We start from the raw sequence: 15,339 nt of genomic DNA, 5'->3' as shown, positions 1-15,339 counted from the left end.
GAACATGTGATTTTCCACTCGTAGAAGAACCATGAGAAGTGGTTGCATTACTGTCACCACCTTTTCTTTGAGCATTCATAAAGGCATGTTAAACTGCACACTTTCTAGTCCTATTAAGCCTCTTGCAATAGCAATGTGCATAATGCATCAAACTTGACAACTTCATGATTTCCTTGGGTCATAAGTCTCCAAGTACTAGCAAAAGTCTGGTAAGAATCTGGCAAGGCATCAAGAACAATCTACACAAGGCAACTGTTTGAAATGACCACCTGCAAAAATAAGTTGCTCATTGATATCCTTGACACCAACAAGGAAAGTTTCCATATCATCTTCCTCATGCATAATCTTCAATTCGAGCTCTTTATGCAGCAATGCAATTTTAGCCTCATTGCAACTTGCATAAAGACCAACCATAATATCCCAATCCCTTCTGGCAGATTTTGTTGAACAAATGTGGGGAGCAATAGTGCGCTTATAGACAACGCAATCAATGCATGAGTCTGTGCATCTTTTACATCCGAATGAGCTTGCTCATCTATAGGCAAAACAACTCTAACAGCAGCAATCCTTGCAGCAAGACCTGCAACATCCTCAACATTGCCTACATCCTCAGAACTAGGATGTACATCAATGCCTTGCACAATATTCCAGATGCCCTTCAATACATAGGGTAATTGTCCCCATGCAATCTGTCCTCAACAACAAACATCTTGAACACATCTGTGTTGTTGTCAACCATGGTAAATGTTGCACCTGATGTGAAAACTGCCCGAAAAGAGGAGAAAAAAAGTGGGAACAAGATGTGCTATCTAGCACAAACCGTAGTAGAAGATTGTAGGGGACGTGTTATGCAAAAAACTCCACTGACAAAAATTATGCACAAAATGACAAAATAGCCTTCGCAATATTGTCTGTAGTGGAAACACAGGCCGAAATGAGCCCGAATTAGAAATCTGAGCAGACCAGGCTCTTTGAGTTTACCCAAAAACTTGTCGACCTACAAATTTGTCTGTAGTGGAAACACAGGCCGAAATGAACCCGAATTAGAAATCTGAGCAGACCAGGCTCTTTGAGCTTACCCAAAAATTTGTCGACCTACAAACGCTCGCCAAAGCTCACTGAAATCAAAGAAAGTGAGCAGGCATGTGTTGGAACTGCTGGCGACTAAGCCCCGGAGGACGCAACCTTCTCTAATACCAATTGTTGGAATTAGGGTTGCAAAAAAACACACACATCTTGGAGAAGACAAAAGAAGCTCAAGGCACACAACAAAGAGCGTATTACTTAGTGTGCAATGGAAAAGATAGATAGCCCTAGGATATTGGGCGTATATACAATGCACAGGAGAAAAAATATTATAAAGAGGGAAAAAATGCCTCGGCGGTCCTAAGTGTGTTCACACACATCACTACCACATGTATATGGTAACACATGGTTCTTCTACAAGTGGTAAATCACCTGTTCCTAAATGCTTCTGCTTGTAGCAATTGGTGATAAGGGCAAAAAGAAGATGCACTATTGTAAAGCTAATGATTACTTGATCAAGCAGTGTCCTAAGTTGAAGGCCAAAGAGGCTAAGAAGAAAGAGGCTAGTTCCACTACTAATGTTGGTTCCACTAAAAATGTAGCTATTGTTGAGTTTTCTATGAAAGGAGACTGTGATGTTGATGTTACTGTAGAATGGGTTTTTAGTGTAGAGTGAACTTATGATCCTTTTGTCCATGATGCATGATTTTTAGTCGCTGCAGATGCTCATGTGTGGTACTTTGATAGTGGTGCTACAAAGCACATTACCTCTCATCGTGACTTGTTTACCTCTCTCAAGGATGTCCCTCATGAAAATTCAGTCACTTGTGCCAACAATGCCTCTTATCTGGTCAAGGGAGTTGAAAAGATTGTACTAACTGCTGCAAACAACACTTATTGATGCACTTTATGTACATGGGATCAAGAAGAACTTTTTGTGTGTATCTGTACTTTCTAGACTTGGTCTTGTAGTCAAATTTGTGGATGACAGATGTACAGTACATGATCTTAGTTTTGGTGATGAAATTGTTGCATTTGGCATTTTATGTCGTGGGCTGTATAAGCTCACTTTGTACAAGAAGTATGGGAAGAATTTTTTAAATGCAGTTGTGGATTCTAAGGCTATTTCAGATGAAAAAATTTGGCATGCACGTTTTGGGCATCTGAATTTTGCCAGTTTGCATTTGCAGAAATCTGATATGGTTGCTTCTTTTCCGCCTCTTGAAGCATCTGTCAAACATGTTTGTGAAGGTTGTACTTTGGATAAGATGCAACATTCAAAGTTTCAAAGGATGGTTTACTTAGGGTCACATGCAGGTTGTTGGTTGTGCATAGTGATGTTTGTGGGCACATGCAATATCTGTCCTTGGGCAATTACCTTAACTTCATGACTTTCAATGATTACTCCATTCATGCATGGGTGTATCCGCTTAAGGAAAAGTCCAGTGTTTTTGTGCTTCAAGAATTTTTTGGCTATGGCTGAAAATGTCTTGAAATGTACTATGGGCACCCTCCATTCTGATCGAGGGGGGAGTATATAGCTCATGAATTTAAATCATTTCTAGCTCGTCGTGGGATAAAACACCAATGTACATTGTAGTATACACCTCAGCAAAATGGTGTTGCTGAGAGGAAAAACATGTCACTTACGAAAATGGCACGATGTATGGTCAAAAGTCAAGCTTTGTTGCATTCATTTTGGCTTAAGGCCATCATGTGTGCCACTTACGTACTTAACACGTGTCCTACAAAAGCTTTGCAATCTATGACTCTATATGAAGCATGGCATGATAGAAAGCCTTTTACTGAGCACATGCGTGTTTTTGGATGTTTGGCATATGCTTTGGTGCCACAAACGCAGCGCAGAAAATTGGATGATAAGGCTGTAAAATTATATATATATATATATATATATATGTATATATATATATATATATATATATATATATATATGTATATATATATATATGTATATATATATATATATACATATATATATATATATATACATATATATATATATATATATATATATATATATATATATATATATATGTATGTATATATATATATATATATATGTATATATATATATATATATATATATATATGTATATATATATGTATATGTATATATATATATATATGTATATCTATATATATATATATATGTATATATATATATATATATATATATATATATGTATATATATATATATATATATGTATATATATGTATATATATGTATATATATATATATATATATATATGTATATATATATATATATATGTATATATATATATATATATGTATATATATATATATATATATATATATATATATATATATATATATGTATAGTGCTGAAAGCAAAGGTTACAGGTTGTATCATCCGCAAACAAAGCATATCTTGGTTTCAAGGGATGTTGTGTTTGTGGAATATTTTGTTGAGCCCGTTGCTATCATACACTAGAGACAGTAATGTAAGCTCACAGGACATTTATGACACTTTGTTGCATCTTTTCAGTGGGTGAAAGTTCAAATGTAAATTCCAATGAGGAAAATGTGTAGCCTATGGGGTTCTCTAGAAATGTTACAGATTAGTCTATTATTATTGATGCAAATGTACATGATGTACTTGATGAGGGAAGGGTTAAGAATGAGCAAGCTAGAGATATGCCAAAATGGTTAGTGCATACTTTGTGTGACAGTAAATTGGATGCACCTTTGCCTAGTCGTACTCGTTCAAGTTCTCACCGTGCATCTTATGCATCTACTTTGGCTGTGTCTAGCTTATGTGATGTTGAAGAACCTCTGTCTTTTGATGAAGCACAAAATTCAAAAAATTGGATGGCTGCCATGCAATCTGAATATGATGCACTTATAGAAAATGACACATGGAATCTATGTGATTTGCTTCCTGTGGCAAAAAGGCTATTGGAGCAAAGTGGCTTTACAAGTTGAAATGCAAGCCGGATGGTGAGATTGATCGCTATTATTGTGTCTTTTCTATGTGCATTGGCAACTCATTTTGGTTGGGATGTACATCAGTCAGACATTGTTACTGCTTTCTTGAATGGTGACATATTTGAGGAATTTTATGTAACACAGCCTCACCGTTTTGTCATTAAAGGGAAAGAAGATAAAGAGTGCAAATGTAAGATAGCTTTATATGGGTTGAAGCAATCTCCTAGTGCTTGGTATGAGAAGATTGACACTCATTTGGTCAAACGAGGATTTTGTAATAGTCCAACAAAAAGCACACTGTATGTAAAGCATGAGGGTGATGTACTTCTCATTGTGGTTCTCTATGTGGATGATTTGTTAATCATTGGACCAAGTGAGAGAAATATTGCTAAATTTAAGACTGATTTGAATGCTACTTTCAAGATGAAAGATTTGGGGTTGTTGCGTCACTACTTGGGCATACAGTTGAAACCGTGTGATGGTGGTATTGCCTTGTGTCGTTAGACAAGCTACATAGAGACATTGCTATGTAAGTTTGGACTTGAGGATTGGAAACCTATTGCCAGTCCCATGGAAGAAGTTTTGAAATTGATTCTTCATGATGCTCGTGATCTTGCTGATGTCACTCTTTACCAAACTGTTGTTGGCTGCAGTATTTATGTATGCAACACAAGGCCGGATATTTAGTTTGCAGTCTCACAGGTCAATAGATTTATGCATAGCCCAGGGTCTAAGCATTCGTAGGTTGTCAAGAGGATTTTTCTCTACTTGAGTGGCACTTTACATCTTGGCTTGTTTTATTCCAAGGGGGAATCATTGTCACCAGATTTACATACTTTTTTGGACTCAAATTGGGCTGGTTGTTTTCACACGCGAATGTCCACAAGTGGTTTTTGTTTCATGCTCGGCAATTCATGTATCTCATGGTTGAGCAAGAAGCAACCTACTCTGGCCACTTCTAGTTGTGAGGCTGAGTACAAGGCATTCTTCATAGCTACAGCTGAGTGTGTATAGCCTAGACGCTTTATGGCTAATTTGGGTGTTGGACATGACACTGCCAACACTATCTACATTGACAGTCAGAGCACGTTGGCAGTTGCGAGGAACCCAGTTTTTCATGCTCGCACAGAGCACATTGAGGTGCATTACCATTATGTCAGGGAGAGGATCTCAGGAGGAGAGATCAACTTGTCTTATGTGCCAACACAGAACAACCTTGCAGATCTTTTCACAAAGGCATTATCTCGTGAGAAGTTCAAAGCTTTCCGCAAAGCTTTGGGCTTACTCCCCTTTGTGGATTGATCATGTCCTCACACGGCATGGCATTCGCTATACTCTATGTTCCAGCTCTCGTTCACCGCATCACTCCCAAGGGGGCTCTGTAACCATATACATGTGGTAGTAATGTGTGTGAACACACTTAGGACCGTCGGGGCATTTTTTCCCTCACTAGGAGGTTTTTTCCCCCATGCATTGTATATACACCCATCACTCTAGGGCTATCTTATCTTTCCATTTCACACTAAGTAATATACTCCCTGTTGTGTCCCTTGAGCTTCCTTTGTCTTCTCCAAGCTATATGGGTTTTCTTGCAACCCTAATTCCAACATTCTCGTGTATTTTGTTCTTTTTATTTTTAGAAATTAAACTATGTATCATTCTTACAAATCTACAAATTCTCCAAATTTGGATGGGCAAAGGTGCCTATCAAAAATCAACCAGCGAGAGAGAGAGAGAGAGAGAGAGAGAGAGAGAGAGAGAGAGAGAGAGAGAGAGAGAGAGAGAGAGAATGAGAGAGAGAGAGAGACCCATCTATAGTTTTCTTTTATGAGCTTGAGAAAAAAGAGAGCGCTCGCCCTGTCCACAGTGCCAATTTGTTAGCTACTATGTCACGATGGCAAGTTGTGTGTGTGTGTAGAGAGAGAGAGAGAGAGAGAGAGAGAGAGAGAGAGAGAGGAAGAAGAAGAAGAAGAAGAAGAGAATTTTAACGTTGTAGGAAACTATCCCAAGAGACCTTAAAGATCTATTCGACGAGGAGAGTGGAACTCAAGACCTGTTATTCAAGAGGGAAATGGCATAACCAATCTACCACACTTGGGTGATAGAAAGGTTATACCATTTTCCTCTTCTTATTAGCACGCACACACACACCCGAGAAGAAGAGAATTTTAACATCATAGGAAACTATCCCAAGAGACCTTAAAGATCAACGAGGAGAGTTGAACTCAAGACCTGTTCTTCAAGAGGGAAATGGCATAACCAATCTACCACACTTGGGTGATAGAAAGGTTATACCATTTTCCTCTTCTTATTAGCGCGCACACACACATAAGAGAGAGAGAGAGAGAGAGAGAGAGAGAGAGAGAGAGAGAGAGAGAGACAGAGAGTTTTCCATCATAAGAACAATAGTAACTACTCTCAAATATCTTCCAAAGAGTCTTGAACCCAAGCACACACTCTGTGTGTGTGTGTGTGTGTGTGTGTGTGTGTGTGTGTGTGTGTGTGTGTGTGTGTGTGTGTGTGTGTGTGCATGTGTGTGCGTGTGTGTGTGAATGTGTGTGTGTGTGTGTGTGTGTGTGTGTGTGTGTGTGTGTGTGTGTGTGTGTGTGTGTGTGTGTGTGTGTGTGTGTGTGTGTGTGTGTGTGTGTGTGTGAGAGAGAGAGAGAGAGAGAGAGAGAGAGATCTCAAATTATGGGTGCCATCTCTATATCATTCCAACTTTATCAAATGCCTTAAATCTTTGAAATATTTTGAGATTATTCCTATGATATTAGAATATTCTGTAACTTCTTTATTGACATTAAAAATTTCATAAACTCTCGACATGTCCACACGTAATCCTCCTCTTCTACCTCTACACAGTGTCAAGATGAGAGAAGATGAGAGAGGATGCTCGCATCTCTCTCTCTCTCTCTCTCTCTCTCTCTCTCTCATGTGTGTGTGTGTGTCGCTCGTTAGCCCAAGCCCTTGAGACCCTTCTTGTCCCTACCCATTGTAGCTATAATGGCTTTCACTTTGTTTATGTATCTGCAATGCACATTTCCTTCCCATTAAGATGTCCACTAAAAATACGATAAAACTTATAATTATAGAGGCTTTTTGACTATTTTCACCCCCTTACTTCCTTTTAACTTGGTTTGAGACTAGATAATTTAAACTCTCAAACACTAACCTTAGGCAAACCTTCTCCAAACATTGTTGGGAAGGAGTCGTCCTACTGCATATCTTGGATCTCTCTCTCTCTCTCTCTCTCTCTCTCTCTCTCTCTCTCTCTCTCTCTCTCTCTCTCTCACTCACACACACACACACACACACACACACACACACACACACACACACCATTTAATGTCACCAAAATAAATAATTGAGTGACAAATACTAATTCATGAGATGAGAGAGAGAGAGAGAGAGAGAGAGAGAGAGAGAGATCGTCCTTAAAGGTTAGATTGACCTATGAGATCAAATACAACATATATCATGCTTGAAGACTTTGGACAAATTGAATCAATGAAGTGTCTAGGAGAGAAAGAAATGTAGACCATGGTCCAGGCTAAAATGTGAGAAAAACAAGTTTAATGTGATCAAAAGCTCTTAGCTAAGCACTAAGTAGAGTATGATGCTCCTACTCTCAAATTTTCAAAAGACATAATGCCCATACAAAAACAAACTCTCCTACACTGCCTCAATGTCTACTCTTGCATTTAAGGGAGTGGGAGCTAAGCCAAATGGGTGGTATGGTATAGATTGTGGGTAATAAAATAGGCTCAAGCATGTAAATGGTTAAATACATTTTTCTCTCTCAAAGAAGAACAAGCCTTTGTAATTTGGGGAGAGAAGGAGAGAGAGATCCATGGCATGCATCATTGCAGGTCATTGCTTCAATTTTGCACCACGTCCTTCAGTTTAGCATAATGGTCAAAAATCTTGCAAAAATAAACAATTGAGTGACCTTATTTTGCTTTATTTCTATCACATTCTAAGGTGTTAATTGGTGCATAAGTGTACATGAACAAGTACTGTGCATCTTATCATACTAATTTGCTTATGCATTATTGTGATTTGGTGACTCATGTACACTATTACCATACTTGTGCATAAAACACAGATAGAGATGTAAGCAAGTGAGGCATCTAAAGGACAATATAAATGGAAGGGTCAATCACATTGTTGATCTCTTTGAAACTTGAAGCTCTCTTGCTACATTGGAAACTATGAGCCCTAATATTTCATAAGTCCACTTTTAGAAATGAGAACTGTTACGATTACACAGTGTAGCCAGTTATGGGTCTTCATCTTAAAAAACTTGATGAATTACCGTGTTTGTACTTTTGGATTGGTAGCACTTTTGCCAACCCTTAGTAGACCAAGAAAAAAACGTCCTCCTTAATGTATAGTAGGTTATGATGTTCACTATTACCATGTCTTTCTCACAAGAAAGATGCAAGGATAGAAGCAAGTAAGAATGTGGATCAGAGACATTGAATCCAATTGTGTTCCCATTGTTGAAATCAATTCTAGAACCCACTCCATTCTCAAACAAAGTTTTATGATTATATTGACCTCTCTTATCTTTCATCTCTTCACACCATGCTAGTTTATCTGATCTGTATAATCAACCTTGGTAGCATTGCTAGACCAAGATAGACCAAAAGAAGGACTCTCCCTCCCTCTCTCTCTCTCTCTCTCTCTCCCCAATAGAAGTAGAGCACTCCTAGTTTTATTGAATAAGGGTTAGGAGCTCATGAAAAATAATGTCTATGAGAAGCTCCCAAGCTTGGTATCAAAGAATAATTTGTAACCTCTGACATACATTCATGTAAGAATCTATCAAGAGTTGTGTCATACATCACTTTTAGAAATGCAATAGACTATACAAGTAGGAAAAGAGTATTGATAGTGTTCCATGTGGAAGAGAAGTTATCCGTCATGTTTCTTTGGTTGCAGCAACACACGGGTCACATACTAGTGTTATTAAGGTGGCTGTGGATAATGATGCAAGATGGTATTGTGCATATAAATAGAGCATGGAGAATGGCGGAAAAAAAAAAGTGATGCAAGATAGGATAAATCTTAAATTATTTTTGGCTAACACAATCACAAGTTTATAAGGCTTTTCTTTCATGCATAATTCATTGAACATTACTTGAATGTAAGTACGGAGGAAGTTAGTGCTACAATGCTTTCATGGAGATTACTACTTTGAGTTGACTTATGCGTTTATATGCAATCACTATACTAGGTCACATACACTCCTCCTTTGCTTAGGTCATGTCATTTGCAACTTATGTTTGCTTGGAGGAGAAAACCTTGGACAAATTTTGATATCTTCTTCTTGATCAGTTCACACCCAAACAAAAGTGTTTAGGGTAGAGGGGCCAATTGTGAGACGGCCAAGTAGACACCCCCCTATTTAGAGACAAAATTATGGAATATGCTTGGAATCTTTCTTATGTGTCCGATGAGGAATCCGATGCAATTTTCAAATCCCAAAAATGATTAGTTATGCGAAATCCCTCTCAAAACTACTATTTTTCAGCTTGGTGACTCTAATATGGTTGGGTCCTTTACCCTATATACATGGTGGTCCTTGACAAGCTACTTACTGTCTAAGCCAATACTATTGGCCAACAAGAAGCGAGAGAATTGCCTTATCATTGGATGCATAGTGAACGGTCCACGTTGCATTGACATTACTCCCAATTTTATAAGTTGCACACACAATAACATCCAACTATGGCATTTTATTATAGAGAAGAGCGAGCTCTTACAAGGCTCCACCTCTTCAAATGAAACTTTTTCTTATATTTTTTCAAAACGAAAATCACTAGTGAATTTTGTTCTGCATTGAAAAAGGGAGAAGCTAAGTATTTGTTGATCAATATTGATGGAAGAGGTTTCACATGAGCCCTTGAATGACTTTGGAATCAAGGGTTGAGATGGAATCCTTGATTCAACTTAGGGCATGGACCAATGGAATGGACGGCTAAAAGTGGCTAATGTCAAGCATGAGCAAGCTTTAAACTTTAAAGAGTATAGCTCAATCGAATTGGCTGAGCCTTGGTAATGTAACCCCAAGGTTGAGGGTTCGAGGCTCACAAGTTGCACTATGGGTGTTAATAACTTCTCCATTCCCCTTGTGGGTGTATTGTGTACACCAATGTCCGGTTGTAAACACATAGATATGGATAAAGTCCTCCCTACTACCTTGCCCCGCATTGATGGTTTTAAATTTGTTTAGAGGAAAGGCATATTTGAAGTGGGAAGAATGTATCCTCCCAATGAATTTTACATCAAATGAATACACCTTTATGCAATATAGCAGTAAGAGAGTGATGTCATTGACTTTAGAAGAGCTTTTTAATTTATGTTTTAACTGCCATTCCTGACTTTTGTGGCAGTCATTGTTCTTTTCATATGTATTCCTGAAGTTTTGACAAACTTTGATTAAGGCAGCAAGAAACTATAATGAGATTCCTCTCAGCATGCACACAGTAATTTGTCAGAGAGAGACACTTTCAAGTTTCAGCGCCTTCCTATGCTGCCAAAAGTACTGTTAATGAGGGAAACACTCTTCTTGCAGTACTCTCATGGGTGCTTGTTAAGGGGTCAACTTCAGGAGGACCCACCACTTGAATCCAGTCCGAGCCGTCTCTGAAGTTGTCGGGAGGAATGTACAGTGTTGGAAGTCTGTTGTCCTTGAGCTACACCATACGAGCATGATGAATTGGCCAAATTCATGCTAAAATTGCCAAACATAAACTCAATATCATGTTCTCTCATTGCCATACTCTCATTTGCGTCCTGTGTACTTGTATGCACGAGCATAAGCAATGTGAACACCGAGCCCAAAAGCCAAACAACATGCAAGACACCAGTAAAAGTAGTCTGCATGCCCCTCATCAAGATTATTTGCAATCCATCCTGCTCGGCCACCACAAGAAGTGATGGTGGTGACAACAGCCACTAAAATGGAATTCAAATAGCTACCTGCACCACAAGAAATGAGGACAATAGAGCCACCCACAGACCGCATACTCTCCGAAATCTCGCTGTAGCAGAAATCAAGGCTGCTGGATGTTGCCAAATTTGTAGCCACCCCAAGGAGAATAGTCTGCGGCACAAGCCATAAGACTGAAATGATAATCCCATTGTGTGCCACATTTAAGCGACACATCTCCACCAATGCTGAGATCACCATCGAACTTATACTGCACATTAGAGAAATACCAAGTAGGAAAAGAGAGCTTGCCCTTCGAGAAGGGGTTTGCTCTATACGTCCCAAGCACCAGCGAGAGAGTCTCGCTCCTCCTCCAGCAGCGGTGACAAGACCTGTAATAATTCCACTGATGATTGCCAACACATTCAAAGAAGCAGGAGGCACAGCAAACGATGATCCAAAATTTCGGTTCATTAGAACAGCTTGCTCCTCAAACAAGGTACTGACTTGCGTGACTGCGAGAGTCGTGAATAGCATTGCAAAAGTGGCCGGAATTACCCGCAAGAGGCTTTTGAGTTCCTCAACTTGAGTCACAGTACACAAGCGCCACTGGCTGGATGTATTTGCTACTTCCAACACTGCAGCTTTGTCAAGAAAGCTGATAAACCAAAACAACAGAAGGGTTAATCTCAAAGGAAACTGCAGGATATTAAGAGTGCTTAGAAAAGCTTGTGCAAACAGGCCATGACCCCCAATGCTGCATTAAGGAACAAGAAGAAAGAAACACGTTAACACTTCCTCCTCTCAAAGTTGCAACGCACGTAGTTTTTCCATATGTCAACCGTACATTGGACTCAAACACATGAGGAACTATACATCTTAGATAATCTTTCCCAAAAAATAACTACAGAAACCAGATGCATATGTGTGTAGCCACATCTCTCTCATGCTGGCACAAGTCAAAAATTCTTTCTGATCCAATCCTCTCTCACACCAACGTGTCTCATTGAGTCAAAAATCAAATAAGACCATAGGAAAAAAAGAGAAGCGCCAACCTGAGTGTGGGGGTATGTGGCAATTTGCGACAGCCAGGAATAGCCGATATGTCACCTTTATATTCATGAAGGAGTGTCGAATCTGTGGGTACAGCAAGCCTATGTTTTCTTAAAGCAGCCACAAGTACCTGACTGTTGCGTAGGAATGGGTTCCCAGTGGCCCGATAGCGGCGAAACCACCTTAGGCCCCCAGCAACCAGTATTAGACTTGTTAAAGATGCAACAGCACACAACCCAAATCCCCAAACCCACATGCCCTCACTGTCGACATAAGTCACTACAGTCGCTGCAAGCAGCTGACCAACTGCTGTTGCAACTGCCATTAACTGAAAGTACATCTCCTTGTCCTCCTTTGAGTCTAGCTGATCTACGCCCAAACATAGAATATTTGGCAGAACTGGACCGGTTGTGATGGCCATCATATACAGAGACATTGACAAAAACACTCTTGATAAACCTGTGGCCGACGACGCAGTCATCATAGATACTCCAACCAGTATAATGGACTGCACAAAACAGAGAACCACATAAGAAGAAACACTAGCCCCCTACCCCCCCTCACCCTAAACCCCCAAACAGGCATGTACTTTATAAGACTTGGGTTGCTCTACACGCATAGCCATATGTGCATGTAGACAAGAAATCAGCTACTTAAAACCAATGTATACTTATTTCATTAGGACACTATATGCATGTTCTATCTGTATCCGCGACAACGTATTCATGTGATTGTAATGCCCAATAAATATACAAATATATGCACACTTTTGGAGGTAGAACTGCAAAAAAAGTGGTACATGAGATTGCAATAGAACATCTATGTGCATGTGTGCGCGCGAACATATGCTTGAGCTCATGCCTATATGCAAGTAATAGGTATCAAGCTCTTCGTATATAATAAAGCATGCTCAGGACCACCTATTTGCGCAGTGAAACATATACCTTGGTCAAAAGAACTTGGAATACTAGTGAAGTCCACAAGCGACCCATAAAGGCATCACTCAAGAAAGCTCCTAGAAAGGAGCAAAGATATTGAGTGCCGGAGAGAGTGGCAACGGTGGTAGCTGCAGCAGCATTGGTCTCGCCAGTTTGAACCAAGAATATGACCAGGTTGAAAAGAACCCCATAGAATGCAAGGAGACATAGCCCGGTTGCACCTGAAAATTAAGGAGATCAGAGTTCTGACCTGCATAGCAACCCCCTCCCATCACATTTCATCCTCGCTTCCCCACGGGAAAGAAAATTAGATGCTGGTATGTCAGCGGGTTCCATCGCCTCGAACAAAAATCAACAAAGTACCAAATCATAATCCATAAGAACCCCCGCCAAAAGGGATCATCTTTACTTCCCCAGAAGTGAGAATCAATCCAAGACTGTGAGGAAAACCTCTCTCTCTCTCTCTCTCAAAATGGATCCTTTCTCCTTACCCAGAATGCAAGAGGCACACTTCCAACCGCCCAAGCGTCCGTGGGCTGGGCGTCCGCGCCAGTCCCTGGCTGCTGTTGGCAGTAAGGGTTCTTGCAAAGCGCGGGCTTCTTTCGCGTCTTCCATTTCTGCTATCAACGCTCTCGATCTCAGCAGAAGGCTAAAACAAGTTCATGGCCATGCTAACGAAGTTCCTTTGGGAGTTTATCTTTCTTTTCGTCATTTGGCATGTTATTGTTTAAGACAAAGGAGAAAGAGAAAGGCGTACAAATTGTTTAACTTCATCCAATGTGTGGGTTTTTTATTTTTTAAAACCAAACCCACAGTAGGAGGTACCCGGCTGGTGGGTTTATTCGTAAAAGAACGCAAATCTGCCGAAGATGCTGTGTCATAAAAGGAAAGGGAAGTGGAATGCGGAAATGAGAGATGCATTAGATGCCAATGGGCGAGGCGCACTGGCTGGGAGGGAGCCTGTGAAGACGCCGTGGAGTTGGAGACGCAGAGAAGCGTGGTGGCGGTAATTGCAGGCGGAGGCATAGTTTCTATATATTTTTATACATACAGATGGCGTTCGGGTACAGCCCGACGTGACTAGTAGATTGGTCACCGGAGCACCTATGAAAGTCATCCGCGGGACACAAAGGTTCAAATCTGCCGCTTCCTTTTGTAAGGTGGTGAGTAATATGGTGAATCCTTCATAGGATAGAGAGAATCTGGTAGAATCTCCGCAAGTATTGAATATAATATGGAGTGGACCTAGTAGGAAGTTCGGCCATTTCATTAAAGCAAACCAAAACAGTTACAATGCTAGCCATGCTCTCACCGAGCCATGGTATCTACCAGCAACCAAATTTGGCTGATGAAGGGTGCCACCCTGAACCTAGGAACAATGAAATGACACGATGGCTTGGGGTTGCCACCAAAGGGAAAGCCCTACCACAACAATCCCCTTGCCCACCAAGCGGACAAACCACCTGAAGCTGCAACCCTAGAACAACAACATGAATCCATATCCGCTACAAATTGTTTAACTCAATCCAATTTTTTGTTTTTTAAAACAAGTGGTTGTCACTATCGAGTCGACGATGACACTGAGAGAGAGAGAGAGAGGGCACTAAAAATAGCTTCGAAAAAGTGCACCAAGATTGAACAGGTTCTGCATCTATACCACCCTATTGTTACGGGGACTCTTGGGACACTCAAGATGAACACTTTCACCAAGAGGCCAAGGGCCCGCAACTTAGAGCTCACATGCTGGGAGGCTCGCATCCACTAACTTAAGTCCCTTTGGTGGCTCGTTGATGGGCTCGTCAAGAAAACGGCTTGAGATCACGTCTTGCTTGACGCGCGCGGGAGCCTTGGTAGCACCGCGCGGAGTTGAAGTTTAGTTGAGTGCGGAAGCGTCTTTATGTTCAAGTTGAGCGAACGAGGCTATTCAGGCCTTGAGCGCGTATCTAAGAGGTCCCTCTGGAACTCTCTCAGGCCCCTTTGGGCTATCTTGTAAAATTGCCGAAATGGGCCCCAGACCGCCTCGGGTCGGGGTGGGCTGAACCTGCCAGCAGCCCGTCGGTTGAGAACAAGGAGCGCCACAGGCGTGCGTTCATGAATGTGCACGGCTGATCTCAAAGAGGAAGTCGAGGTCTCCGCGTGGAGTACCTAAACGTCCAAATCGGACATACTGTCCGCGCGTAGCGCCAAACCGACGCTCGCCGAAATGAACCGACTACGAATCTGCCGCAGCCTTCATCTACGAACGAGGAGCGCCTCGGGCGCGCGTTCGTGAATGTGCATAGATGAGCTTGTAGAGGAAGTCAAGACCTCCGCGTGGAGTACTTGAACGTCCAAAACAGATCACCTGTCCGCATGAGGCGCCTTGTCGACGCTCGCCGAAGAGACCCGCCGACTACGAGCCGACGGCCCCGAAACT

At 40.9% G+C, this 15,339-nt stretch overlaps 1 protein-coding gene across 1 annotated transcript; it reads right to left on the bottom strand.

Moving 5' to 3' along the window:
* Positions 1-9,897: 9,897 nt before the first annotated feature.
* LOC147444264 (protein NRT1/ PTR FAMILY 8.2-like) lies at positions 9,898-13,631 on the bottom strand. The gene is made up of 4 exons (XM_086527823.1): positions 13,415-13,631; positions 12,930-13,144; positions 11,988-12,493; positions 9,898-11,590 (listed from the first exon to the last, which is right to left on the bottom strand). The coding sequence occupies exons 1-4, from the start codon at positions 13,536-13,538 to the stop codon at positions 10,786-10,788; spliced, it is 1,650 nt and encodes a 549-aa protein (XP_086383949.1). The 5' UTR covers positions 13,539-13,631; the 3' UTR covers positions 9,898-10,785.
* Positions 13,632-15,339: the final 1,708 nt, after the last annotated feature.

This window comes from Adiantum capillus-veneris, chromosome 13, assembly GCF_014529385.1.
Source record: "Adiantum capillus-veneris isolate H3 chromosome 13, ASM1452938v2, whole genome shotgun sequence".
Taxonomy (NCBI): Eukaryota; Viridiplantae; Streptophyta; class Polypodiopsida; order Polypodiales; family Pteridaceae; genus Adiantum; species Adiantum capillus-veneris.
The sequence above is the reverse complement of the archived record's forward strand: the minus strand, read 5'-3'. Positions and strand labels throughout refer to the sequence as shown.

What these genes read in the sequence shown, in the direction of transcription:
- LOC147444264 (XM_086527823.1), bottom strand. Translation starts at nt 13,538, where the DNA reads ATGGAAGACGCGAAAGAAGCCCGCGCTTTGCAAGAACCCTTACTGCCA. An exon ending in GTGTGCCTCTTGCATTCTGG is followed by an intron (nt 13,145 to 13,414) that starts GTAAGGAGAAAG and finishes CTTAATTTTCAG; the next exon opens with GTGCAACCGGGCTATGTCTC. An exon ending in CCACATACCCCCACACTCAG is followed by an intron (nt 11,591 to 11,987) that starts GTTGGCGCTTCT and finishes TTGGTTTATCAG; the next exon opens with CTTTCTTGACAAAGCTGCAG.